We start from the raw sequence: 13,035 nt of genomic DNA on the forward strand, positions 1-13,035 counted from the left end.
AGTCCAGGACCACAAGGCTGGCAAACAGCTTTTACCCACAGGCCATCAGGCTTCTCAATGAAGCACTCAGACACGCCACACGCAACACACACTCATAGCACTTATTTATTTATTTATTTATTTGTATTATTTACTTGCATTAATGTCTCTTCTGTTGTTGTTGCTTAATTTCTTGGTATTTATGTATATGTGTTTGTTTCTTATGTTCTTATTCTTTCTTGTGTTTTTCTTTCTTTTCCTTGGGAGAATGAACAGAATAAGATTTTCATTGCATGGTATAACTGCTGTTTTACCATGCACATGACAATAAAACTCTCTTGAATCTTGAATCTTGAATCTCTTGAATCTGATCTTCAGTGTTTTAGTGTGCATGTGGAAGGTATTTACTATTACTTGCTTGGACTTTATTCTAAAATGTGAAGTGTTATCATGCATCCTCAACACACATGGTGTGTGTTATTTTTTTCCCACATGACTGTAGATATTTCGTTGTGTAAGCTAACTCTTCTACTCCTGACCCGCTGCACACAGGAGGGTGAACATTTGTCACAACATGCACCCCCGCTGTGTTGTCTGTGCTGTTATTTTTCTGACAAACAGCCCATATAGCGGGGCTGTCATTATCCCCAAAGTTCGACCCCATCAGTGGCATTGACTTAAAAATGTCTCACACAGCTCAATGCGCTCTACAAAACACCCACTGTAACTTTAGGGTGTTTAGACACATAGAAGACTCACGCTGTGTAGGGCTCTACGATCCACGGGGGCCCCATTTTGCACAAGGGGGCGCATTCTCTGCAAATGCGCAAAGGATGTGCATCTCTGCCGCTTCTTAATGTTTTCTGAAAAGGTAAACACAAACATCGTTACGAGTTAGCAATGTGGTTGCGAGGAAAAGTCCTCTTTTTGATTGTTTTCCATTTACAGCCATGCCTGACATGTAGAAACATGCAGCATGTGTCACCCCTGCTTTACCATCCTCAATGGTTGCTCACAAATGTTTTGCCATCAGTCAATGGCACACTGTTATACGAACATACAAGAAACTGATTTACCCAAATAGTGGAAGCTTGAGGATGAATTAAGCTTAACTTAATATCACCTTGCAGGCCACATGATTCATGTGAGGTGAATGATTACTTTTTCATGTGCGCTCAACAAAGCAAGGATTGTTTGCAATGTATGAGTCACATTTGCTTCTGCTGCCAATCCCAGACTTTGTGTTTGTCCATGTTATCTGCTTGTCATTCCACCTCCCACACCCTAACATCACTCACAGAGTGCAGGTACAAGTGCAACACATTTCCCCTCTTAAGGGTCACTTGCTCTACAAGCAAGGAGGAGGAAGGAGCCACATAAACGTCCCGACCAAGAATTCTTTTTTTTTTTTGTAACCAGGACGAGTTCATAGTGGCAACATGTGCACTGGAACATGTTCACGTTGCATTGCTGTGACTTTGTACCCGTTAGCGCTCACATCCATCATCTGTAACATTGTCTTGTTCTTTCCTGATGGAGACAAGAAGTATGTTACAGATGGACATATTACTGAAGAGGTGAAGTACATGGGAGGAATCATCGGCGGGGGAGTCATGGTGAGTTGTCTTAAACGTGTCTTTCTGAAGGGTGTGACAACATGCTGATGTGCATTCCTTTTTTTTTTTTTTTTTTTAAACATACCAGTGTGTTGAGGCGTTGAAAGAATGTACATGTTGATATCGCATTCTGAATGAATATGGACAACTGCACTGCATTTTTACGACATTATTGGTAATGTTAATGGTTGGATTTGATTTGAACATGCATGCGAGTTACAATGGAATACATCACATAATTCAATCCACATGTCCAAAAGGAGTAGGAAGAAGCAGAGCTTATTTAATCCTACCCCCCCATCCACATCTTATGCAATTATTCACTTCCTGTATTCCATATGTGATTTTTTAATACATAGAATAATGATAAGCTAATGTAATAATATGATGATGTATTTATTAAGATTTTTTTCACAACATATATCATAATCAGTATAAAAATAAATAATAATAAATAGAGACAAGCATAATTAGTCAAATATTAAGGTAAATAATAGTAAAAGTATCAGTAATGCTATTTTGCTTAGCCTATTTAGGGACACACAAAGAGCTAAATAATCATAATGTATTATTTCTATCTATATCGGGCTATAGTGGATATTTTTTTAAATGTACAAAAAAATGTAAATGTTAGTGGGTTTTATTTTTAAGCTTTGGTTCTTGCTCGTCCAAGTATGTCACTAGAGCTCAGTACTATTCTACCTTATTTAATGCTTTTTTTCCAATTTATTTTATCTTATTCATTATAGCACATACAGATTTTTTTCAAAATATACCGACATTGTTAAATTAATACCCTGTCAGAGTCATCTAAATTTAGGTATGATAATATAAACATATTATTTGTATTTATCGAATACATTTGGTTTATAAGTGTTTTTTCAGGCTATTATGAATATTGTTAATTTATGAATATATATTTATATTATATGATATACTGTAGGTAATATATTTTTTGATTTTTTAGCTTTAAATGTGGCAAAAATATACATTATTTACAGGCTATTGTGGATATTTTTACAATTAAGCCTTTTTCTTACTAGAAGTATTTGATTAAAAGTAATACTAAAGAAAAATGTTTTATTTTAAAGCAGGTGACAAACTATCCCTCTGGTAAACCTGCAACTTCCTTCTCATGCAGCATTTTCTCATGCAAAATAGGAATTTATTCTTGAGATCATTGCTTTTTAGAATTCTGTAAATGGGTCATGAGTTTATTGTAAATAGGCTATAGTGGTTCAAGATCACGATGTGAGTTCCACAACACAGCATGTTTGAGTCATAATGAAATAAAACCAATATGAATTATGTATTTAATATCAATCTGTGCCAGGTGTTGCTGCCTGCGCTTTACATCCACCTGACAGGAAAACAAGGATGCTGTGGGAATCGCTGTGGGGTGAGTCTATGAAATCAATCGTTAAAATTATACAGTAAACTACACACTTATCTTTGGCTATTTACCTCTCCTGGTAGCTGATAAAATACATCTATTTTTGTGTGTGTTTGTGTGCACAGTTGTGTTGTTGTTTAGTTTGTTGAGATGTAACATCTGATTTAGTCGCAGTGTGATAAATGCATGTAGTGAGGCGCTGATGAATTTCAAGGAAAAATGTGAGGAATGCTGTAAGTCGGGGGTGTCCAAAGCCCTGGGGCATTTTCGGCCCGCGGCTGTTTTTTTATTGGCTCACGCCACATTCTAAAGACATCATTTAACAAGAAAACTAAAAAAAAAAATAGCAAAAACAGAAAATCAGCGGTAATTTTATGAGAAGTCAAAATATTAAGAGAAAAAAACTTCTAATTTCTCAAGAATAAGCTTGTGCTATTACGAGGAAAATAACTTCATTTTAGTAGCATAAAGATGAAATGTTAAAGAAAAAAGTTTTTTGTTTTTTTTCCAAGTCAGAATATTATGAGAAACAAAACCGACTAACGTTGGGGAAACAGTCATAATATTTTGGGAATAAAGTCATAATATTATAAGAAAAAAATGTACAGTAAGAAACTTGAAATATTTGGAAAAAAACAACAACAGCAAAAATGGAAAAAACTACTTTAATTTTACAAAAGTAACGTCAAAATATTAAGAGAAAAAATCTTATCAATTTTACAAGAACAAACTTATAATATTGAGAAAAAATATTGTCGTTTTGGTAGCATAGAGTCGAAATATTGAAAGAAAAATTTAATTTAAAAAAAATCACAATATTATGTGAAGCAAAACAAAATAAAGTTGTCATTTTTGGAAAACTAGTTTGGAGGAAAAGTTTTAATATTATGGAAATAAAGTCATAATAATATTACTAGAAGAACATTGACAGGAAGAAAGCCGAACTAGTTAGAAAATTAAAAGAAATGGAAAAACAGAAAAGACCAACGTTCATACTAATAATACACTTTTCCACTTATATCACAAAGCCGAGATAGTTTTTTCTTGAAATATAACTTCTTATGAAATATCAAAGTGGCCCTTGCATCCTTTCAATTGTTCGGCATGTGGCCCTCGGTGGAAAACATTTAAACACACTAAGTGTACCAAACTGAGCTTTAAGTGACTGTTGCTGTGTCATCCATCAATATGCTTACACCAGGGGTGTCCAAACTTTTTCCAGCGAGGGCCACATACTGAAAAGTGAAAGGACCTGAGGGCCAACCAACACATAGAGATATGCTAAGAACCTACGGTATGTGTAGCTCAAGAAAAAAGTGCATTTCACCTGTGTAATATAGGGGAAATGCTACTAAGAATGACGTTTTTTCCATAATAATACGAGTTTAGTCTTGTAAAATTGCGACTTTTGTTGTTCATTCGATTATGGCTTTTTTTCTTAATATTTTGACTTTATTCCTGTCAAGTTACAGCTTTTTTTTCCATTTCTAATGTTTTTTTTTTTATTTTACGGCTTTCCGCTTGTAAATTTTCTTTTCGTAATTACAATGACACAGCTGCCGAAGTCTGGCGTGTGTAACCCGGCACAGATCTCGGGTCAGCACGAGCTGGTAATGGAGCGCCTCAGTTTGCCAAGGTTTAGATTCAACTTTATTCCCATAATATTTTTTTATCTTTTAAAACAATGTATTTTTTCTTTATTTCAACATTGTTACTAAAATGATATTTTTCCTCATTTTACAAGTTTATTCTCATAAAATTGCAACTTTTTTTCTCATTAGAAAACCTTTTTTTTCTCTTAATATTTTGACTTTACTCTGGTAATTTAAAAAAAAATAATTTTCCAAATACAGTACAATATGTAGTTCAACTTTCTTCTTGTATATTTTCTTCTCTTAATATTTTGGCTTTATTCCCTTTTCTAAAATTTCCCCCAACCAACTTTATTCATTGTTTTTTCTTTAATATTTCAACTTCATGCTAGTAAAATGAAATTTTTCCTCATACTATTACTTTATTCTTGTGAAATGATGGCTTTTTTTCTTGCTCGATTCCAATTCTTCTCTTAACAGTTTCTTTTGATTGATTTTCCCATTTTTGCTGCTGTTGTTTTTTATTAAGTTTCTTTGTTAAATCACATTTTTAGACTGTGGTGCGGGCCGATAAAATCGCAGCCGTGGGCCGCAAATGGCCCCCGGGCCGCACTTTGGACACCCCTGGCTTAGACAGTCATGTCAGAATGAGGACAGTTTGATGAAGATGATGTAACTCCATCATGGGACGTGCTCCTGAACTTTGCTTATCTTTTAACCTCCTCAGATGTTCTTATCAATTGCGTTTGCTGCAGTGGGCGTGGCCGGGGCCTTGTACAGTTTGAGTGTGGCTGCGCTTGGTTTGAAGAACGGTCCGCTTTGTAAAGTCCTCCTGATATGGACCACGCCTTTCAAAGACAGGTAAAGGGGTCCTGGGGGGTGGCAATCACATATTTCCAGCAGTAATAGAGGGACACTACAGGCCCAAAGTTTGGACATAGCCTAGAGCATGGGTGTCAAACTCGTGCCATGGAGGGCCGAGACACTGCAGGTTTTCTTTCCAGCCAGCCACTAAAGCAGGTGATTTTAACAATCATCACCTTCATTTTGAGGGAAGGAGCTCATCAATTAAATCACCTGCTGAAGAAACTGGTTGGAGAGAAAACCTGCAGCATCTCGGCCATCCATGGCATGAGTTTGACACATGTGGCCTAGAGTGTTCCCTCGTTTATCGAGGGGGATAGGTTCCCAAAATAGCCCGCAGGAAGTGATATCCGCAAAGTAGCCAACTTTATTTGTTTACAATTATCATATATGTTTAAAGGCTGTAAACCCCTCACCATACACTTTTCTCAGACAGGCAAAAACATTTTGTCACATTTTTAATACAAATGTCATTGAATGTTTAGCTGTAGTTTTTGTATCCTTGTTATAACATATTGCTCCTACCGTCCTCCTCGTCGTACTCCTTGAACAGAAGATTAATTTAGTCGGGTTAGCTTCTTCTTCCTCTTCTATCGTTTATTGGCGGTTAGCAAGCAGCTCATGAAGTTTGCAGTTTTGAATGAGATTGACAATTGTCTACAGCCAATCGGGACGCATAACACAACAGGCGGGTTCTCCCTTAGCCAATAAGGCCTGTTGCGGCTCTATATTTGGCAGGCTCTTGTCTGCTGTGGGTTCCTAATTGCTCGTGCAGGCACGTAAACACACAGACTAGGTGGCGCTGCACACCTTCAACATGAGTATACAACACCCTCTACTGGTAGCAGTAGTAAATACAATAACAGACGTACAACTGAGCACTGATAGATTGCTCACAGGCACACCTGTGAAGTGGAAACCATTTCAGGTGACTACCTCATGAAGCTCATTGAGAGAACACCAAGGGTTTGCAGCAAAAAAAAAGACAAAATATATGTCTAAAATATATTTAAGAGGTATTTCACACGTTTTTGTTAAATACATAATTCCACATGTGTTCATTCATGGTTTTGAGAATCTACAATGTAAATAGTCATAGTCATATTTACAAATAAAGGAAACACATTGAATGAGAAGATGATGTGTCCAAACCTTTGGCCTGTGCTGTATATGCAGAAAAAAATACGCATTTCAACCAAACTTTTTGGGACACGCCCCTATGGTTGCTGAGCCCTGTTGTAGTCTCACAAATGTGAACAGGATACATTTTCCACTAATGTAACTCTCCTGTGTGCCCAGTGATCTGAATTACCTGACTGACAACAAATGGTGGGGGAAATGCATGGAGCCTAAGAACATTGTGCAGTTCAACGCTGGACTGTTTGGTACCCTGTTGGCCTGCAGCTGTCTGCAGCTGGTTCTCTGTGCCGTCCAGATGATCAATGGCCTCTTTGGCTGCCTGTGTGGAACCTGCAGAAGCAAAACAATCATCTAGAAAACTTCACGCTGCCAGGTTGGAATGAAACCCTGCCAGCCGACATGTTGCTTTTTTACTACCCGAATTTATGCATTGCCTCATGTCTCTTGTGCTTGCGGCTTCGATGCGCCCTCTGCTGGCAGGCTGCAGCAGCTGCACAATAGGAGCTGTACACATGGCAACTTCACATTTTTATGTACATTTCACCAGATGTCCCACTAACAAACTGAAGCAGAAATGTAAAATTCCTTCATGAATTCACATTAGTTTATACTTCTATAAATGTGCTGTAGCTCGCTGCATTATATTTCACATCGCATAGCAGTTGTATTCAAAAACGCACGACAATAAGCTTTCCAGAGAAAAATTTAATATGAATTTTGTAACTACAATATCAAGGTTGTTATATATACTGCACACAACTACTTTTAGTGTTATGTTAATAAAACAAATTTGCATTAAAAAGGACTTGAGAACTGTGTACTGTACTTCGAAACAGTGGAACAACCCTGCACACCGAGGGCAATTAGCACTACAGTGGTATTTGAAAACACAATAAAAGGCAGAATGAGAAGATTTGAAAGGCAAGTGTTGTGCTGTGCAACAGTGGAGACTTCACAATAGGAGTGGATGGGATGACACAACAACAGACAGAAGGTAAACAAGTGAGATGGTAAGTTGCAATGGAGTGTTTCAGCTGGGTTAAGAACACCTATAAGAACACGTTATCATTAGAACAAGTTTGTTGAATAGTAACCCATAAATGACACTCTTTCTGAAACCTAATGAACTGCAACATTTTAGGCTACTAAAAAGAGTTATATAATCAAATATTTAGTGCTGCATCAGAGCAGTGAACGCCTGTAGTCTAAAATATTTGTGCATTAAAAGGAGTGTTTGATGTGCTTATGTAAATGTAATATTTATACTTTTGTGCGTTTTGTCACTGAGGTAGGCAAGAATGGAGTGTTGACAATTCCACATCAAATAGCTGTCTCTTAGAATTTTGGCTCTAAAAATATGAAATAATACCATGATTAAAAAGATGTAAACACTATGTGTAAGTTAAAAAGACACGCAGATCTCTCACACGCGCGGGAATCTTCATGAGCTAATACACTGAGACTGCTGCTCCTTCAGAGCTTGTTTGAAAGAATGCATCATTCACTCAAACTGCTTCATCATGACCTTGCGGCTGGCCTCGTAGCCCAGGAAGAGTGCTCCGTTAGCAGGAAAGGTGCGGACCATGGTGGGGGTGAGACCGGAGTAGAGCGCTCTCATACCTAAAACAAGTAACAAATAACTGAGATGCATTAGACCACAAATACAACTGTTAGGATGGGCAGCTACCACACCTTCACTGCGTGCAATGGTCATAAAGGTTTTGAAAAATCCAGCCTGTTTGCCTGTCATGGACATGACCTGGATGCGGGACTTGACACAGTCCATCGGGTAGACCACCAGCCAAAGGCATGCCCCTCCAAAACCACCGCTGAATACAACTGGAGCCACACCTACACAGCATATGCAGTAAGATGCAAAGACACAGAAAACATCACTTTTGGGCTTTCATGGATATTTCCCACAATACTCACCTATGTCGTCTTTGTTACATTTCATGTAATCTGCAAAACCGCTGCGGCAGAGCTCGTAGGCGCCAAAGAAGCAGAAGTAACCGGGGACCTCTCGTGCAATGGTTGTGGTCAGGCCTTGAAAGAAGCCCTGCGGCCCCTCGTTCTTCATGATGGACTTTACCACCGACCACACTGAGCTTCAGCGAGAGGACACAGATGTACAGTTCTGAGCACTCTGCACTGCCTTCCAGTCCGTTTCAGAGTTGATTTTAAACTTGTAATGGTTGTTTTTAAGGGCATGGTGCTGCGCTGTCTTATTTATGTGAGCTTTTAAACATTCATCGCCCCAGCAGAGCTCCGTGGCCTGCCAACCAACAGCTGCTTGAGGTCCGTTGGTCCAATTACAAACAGTGGGGTGATCGGTCCTTTTCTGTAGCTCGTCCCAGGATTTGGAACGTCTTACCTGTTGAATTGCGGACCATCACAGACTTACATTTGCTGAAGGCAAAACTTAAAACTCATTTGTTCCAAACTGCATTTGGCACTGTGACACTTTTATTTATTTGTATTATTTTTATAAATTTTATTTATTGTTTTATTATATTCTTCTTGTGTTAGTTTGCTGTTTTCCTTGCACTGTTGTCCAGCACTTTGGTTCAGCTACAGCTGATGTATGGGGCTATATAAATAACATTTGATTGATTGATTGATTGAGATCAGTCTAGCGTGACAGAATATCCACATTTCAAACAAGTGGAGCACTGTTTGGACCAGTAATTCCTGATGGAGCTCGTCTTTCCACTTGCCTTATATAAATAGTGACACATCACAGTAATACAACACAGTGAAAGCCGCCGGTGAAGTCAACAAAGGAAAGGAACCCAACAAAGTAAACAAATGTCAACAAGGAGAACTTTTTTTCACTCTATCGTGTCGGACATGCCATGGCTGACTTGATGAGATGTTAAGGTCATCTTATTTAAGGTACTGTAATGTCTCATCAATGTAACATTACTGACATCTAGTGACCAGAATACTACATAAGACCTTTTTGACTAATAATAGGCAATAGTCTACCACCAAACAGTGGTCAATTAATTTATTTTTGGAAAAACAGAGAAAGTGAGGGCGTGATATTACAACCGCAATGTGCCGAGGGACAGCTGCACAGGATATGGTATTTGAGGTAAATGGTGGTCACACCAGATACTGACTGACTAGTTTACGTAACCCCTCCCAATACTGCTCAACTGCATATTTTGGCCTTTTATTGTGGCCAACCTCAGGGAAAGGCAAAAAAAAGATACATGACTATTCAGGAACTATTCAGGATTTGTTTCAAGTGATCAGTGCCATTTCCCTGGGAGGTGAAAGTCAATCAATAATGCATACTGTACTGGTGGCTTTAAATGGCTACTCAATATAAAAATGGAAGACCACATACTTCTGACTCCTTGCAATCTTGCCCGAGACCTCCATCTCATACATAGCTTGTAGCCGACATTTGACCAGCTCCGTGGGGCAGAGTACCAGCGAAGAAAAGATGGATGCCACTGAGCCGGCACACGCCTTCTGCATATCACTACCGAGCAGAGAAGGAACCAGCTGAGATATCCTTCATGTGTTATCACAGCTACGTTTCATCATCCTACCTGAGCACGGCGTCACTGTGCAGCCCCGCCGTGAAGCGGATGACCCGCTGGCAGAAGCCGTAGCTCATGAAGAGCACAGAGTTCTCAGCGATGTTGGCCATTAGAGCCGGCGAGGTTCCCTGGTAGAGGCCCCGTATACCAACTTGTTTGTAGGTAGACGTGATGCAGTGGACGAAGCCCCTGTAGAGTGTGGGAAAGGTCTGCATCTTGACCTTGGCGGTGTCCAGAGGTTGACCACTGAAAACACACGCCGCCCCCCCTTGGAAGAGAGAATAAAAACAGAAAAAACAGACATCTTTAACTAATATAAATCCATGCTAATAAAAGAGGTAGAAGGCAACATACGCTATGTATATGGAAAGTGGAAAGTATAGTAGACAGTAGACCATAAAATTCTGCTTAGGGCCTCAATTTGGCCATGTCGTCAGACCTTTGCAGCTATAACGGACTCCATTTAGGAGAATTTTCCACAAGATTGTGGTGATTCAGGTCGGGGTGTGTCTCATTGCTACTGTCGCTAAAGTACACAACCAGCGGAAGGGCAATTAACTGAGGAGAATATTCAGTGGAAACAAGAGGCAAATGAGCCAGAAAACTAAAGCAGACAGCTGTCAAAGGCCATTTGGGCCATATTTGCTCATATTTAACCTGAAAGTGACCGCACTCTTTAAACAAGTTGTCAGTCGGCGCCTAAAACACCTGAGCAACAGTCATCAACCGGCCACAATATTAGGTACACCTGCACAATGAACTATCTGAGTTATTACCTTTAATTCTAAGGCAGGATTTTTTAAATAGAACTCGCATTGGATCTCAGTTGACTGTGGAAGTGGTTTATAAAGTTTTTGCTAATTGTTGTATACCAAAGTGGATACTGTATTGTGTATTATGTTTTCATGACTTTGGCAGCATGGTTACCTATAGCTCCAGCAGAGAGGTCAATGATGGCTTGGACCACCGGGTGAGGTGCCATCGTGTCCAAAATGGTCAGAAGAGTTCTCTCTTTCTGTCAGACACCTGTCAAACGCATTGTGGATATTTTTTTTTTAAGTCAAATCAATGTTTAGTTAGCATAATATACAGTATTCATAACAACAGCAATTGCAAGGCACTTTACACACTGATAAAACAAGCTCAAATATTTTGGCACTAATTAACACATAAGCCGTCCAAGGGTGCGCTTTATCTGACAATGTGCAAAGGATCTGTATCACTGCCATGAGGCATAGGACATCACAACTAATCTGACATCATGCTCGTTGTCACACTGACTGACAGCATGCAGCAGAATAAGAGAATAAAATGGCAGACTTCACGCACTCACCTGTTTTTCCCTGGTGGTGTATTAGTACAGCTGCTGCCTTTTAAGGCAATTTATTCCAAACTTTGTTTACCACGTATTTGTATTACTCTGAAACATCTTAACAGCCAATGAAAGCCTCTTATTTTCTCATTTTAAATCTAGCTTTAAAAAGATTTGTTACCAAGTTAAAAAACAACTGTGCAGGTAAAGGTTCAACTTCGTACACATACTGAAATGGTTAAGTGTACTATTTTGTATTCTAAAAGGCATTTATGAAAGTACATACACACATATAAAACAATGACTCTTTGCCTAGCAGCACGCCGACATTCTGACAACCAATTAGTGAGCCAAACGCGATAAAAAGTGGACGTTTTGTGTGATTACACACGCAATAAAGTCAATGTAAAGAGCAATATAGTAAAACATAAAATAATACATCCGAGTGACATACCTTAAAGGTTAAAGATCACTTCACTCCAAGTGACCTCAGTGGTGAAATGCCTCTGATGTTCACCCGGTGAGCTGCTAACTCCAGCTAACTTGGAGCATGCTAACGTACACTAGCACTCTACACATGATTATCTCAACTGTTATCTCTTTTGCAACATCTTCTCCCTCTCATAGCGTGCAGCCTCAAGTCAATGCATGAATGAGTGATAACGGTGTAATAATAATACAGTACCTATTGCAAAATATCTGTGAGGGCATGCTGGTAAGAAATCCCACTCTGCGCCACTTTCCAGGTGCCGAAATAAGTTTCCTCTGCACTCTATTTTGGCCGCAACTTGCTGTCTAAATGTGCAAGGACTTCCATGCAAATATAATTATATTTTCATAGTGTCAATTAAATCAAATTCCCAACACTAGATGTTTATATTTGTAAATACGTTAAAGTGCAACAGTACGAATCGTATTGAATTTTTTGCTTCTTTGTGCGGACGTCATGAGCATGACAATTTCCGGTTCGCAGACGCCCAGTTGGCAAAAATAATGCTATAGCTTCCCCTGCTGGCTACTTTGTGAAACCTGATGTCAGTGATTTTATTGGAGCGCTTTTCGTGTTATGTTTATGAGGAGAGTATTTATTATGAAATAAATAATAAAAAAGAGCTTAAAATATTAGATCTGACTAAATAAAATAAATAAATAACAAATTAATTAAATTAAATTTGTACAATCTGTGAAATGACATTCTGAAACACGAGAGGAGCAAAGTTCAACCCGTACGCAAATGTCCTAATAAAATGTGCAAACACAGCATTCCCTGCAATGGTTATGTTCAAGCGTGGAAAAGGGACCACAACACAAACAACGCTGAGCGATGTTACTGGGGTCAATGTGCAGGTGTCATGTGACTAGAACATACTGATGGTGCAGATGGATACTTTTTCCAATGTTTTTTTAAACAGTTGTGTTATTGATCTGTCTATGCTTGAAACTTAGGAGGTGTATGACTGTTGGCGTTGACGCTGCATTTTGGTAAATGCAGCACTGGTCTGTTTTATATCCAGTTACCATATGGCTGTAATTAAACGTGATTTACGCTCATAATGATGCTATTAGTAATCATGTAAACTCATGA

General features: G+C 38.8%; 2 protein-coding genes across 5 annotated transcripts; one reads left to right on the top strand and one right to left on the bottom strand.

Annotated features, from left to right (window-relative positions):
- Window positions 1-738: 738 nt before the first annotated feature.
- slc25a15b (solute carrier family 25 member 15b) lies at window positions 739-12,293 on the bottom strand. 4 transcript variants are annotated; one of them, XR_008566425.1, is made up of 8 exons: window positions 12,136-12,293; window positions 11,066-11,164; window positions 10,148-10,406; window positions 9,940-10,077; window positions 8,517-8,692; window positions 8,277-8,435; window positions 5,970-8,204; window positions 739-842 (listed from the first exon to the last, which is right to left on the bottom strand). XR_008566425.1 is itself a non-coding variant. In XM_054755781.1 (7 exons), exons 2-7 carry the CDS (start codon window positions 11,118-11,120, stop codon window positions 8,086-8,088), a joined length of 906 nt encoding a protein of 301 aa, XP_054611756.1. In that variant the 5' UTR covers window positions 11,121-11,164; window positions 11,905-12,129; the 3' UTR covers window positions 5,649-8,085. The 4 variants fall into 4 exon arrangements, 1 of the variants encoding a protein (XP_054611756.1); XR_008566424.1 differs by lacking the exon at window positions 12,136-12,293 and adding an exon at window positions 11,905-12,129; XR_008566426.1 differs by lacking the exon at window positions 12,136-12,293 and adding an exon at window positions 11,472-11,568.
- Window positions 1,268-7,386, top strand: tm4sf21a (transmembrane 4 L six family member 21a). The gene is made up of 4 exons (XM_054755787.1): window positions 1,268-1,595; window positions 2,929-2,994; window positions 5,308-5,441; window positions 6,744-7,386. The coding sequence occupies exons 1-4, from the start codon at window positions 1,419-1,421 to the stop codon at window positions 6,937-6,939; spliced, it is 573 nt and encodes a 190-aa protein (XP_054611762.1). The 5' UTR covers window positions 1,268-1,418; the 3' UTR covers window positions 6,940-7,386.
- Window positions 12,294-13,035: the final 742 nt, after the last annotated feature.

The sequence above is a fragment of the Dunckerocampus dactyliophorus genome, chromosome 16 (genome assembly GCF_027744805.1).
Source record: "Dunckerocampus dactyliophorus isolate RoL2022-P2 chromosome 16, RoL_Ddac_1.1, whole genome shotgun sequence".
In the NCBI taxonomy this organism is placed as follows: domain Eukaryota; kingdom Metazoa; phylum Chordata; class Actinopteri; order Syngnathiformes; family Syngnathidae; genus Dunckerocampus; species Dunckerocampus dactyliophorus.

Excerpts from the sequence above, each read along its gene's own strand:
- tm4sf21a (XM_054755787.1), top strand. The coding sequence starts at position 1,419 with ATGTGCACTGGAACATGTTCACGTTGCATTGCTGTGACTTTGTACCCG. Across the intron at positions 1,596-2,928 it reads TCATCGGCGGGGGAGTCATG|GTGTTGCTGCCTGCGCTTTA; the intron begins GTGAGTTGTCTT and ends AATCTGTGCCAG. Across the intron at positions 5,442-6,743 it reads ACCACGCCTTTCAAAGACAG|TGATCTGAATTACCTGACTG; the intron begins GTAAAGGGGTCC and ends CTGTGTGCCCAG.
- slc25a15b (XM_054755781.1), bottom strand. The coding sequence starts at position 11,120 with ATGGCACCTCACCCGGTGGTCCAAGCCATCATTGACCTCTCTGCTGGA. Across the intron at positions 10,078-10,147 it reads CACAGTGACGCCGTGCTCAG|TGATATGCAGAAGGCGTGTG; the intron begins GTAGGATGATGA and ends TCTGCTCGGTAG. Across the intron at positions 8,436-8,516 it reads ATGTAACAAAGACGACATAG|GTGTGGCTCCAGTTGTATTC; the intron begins GTGAGTATTGTG and ends TATGCTGTGTAG.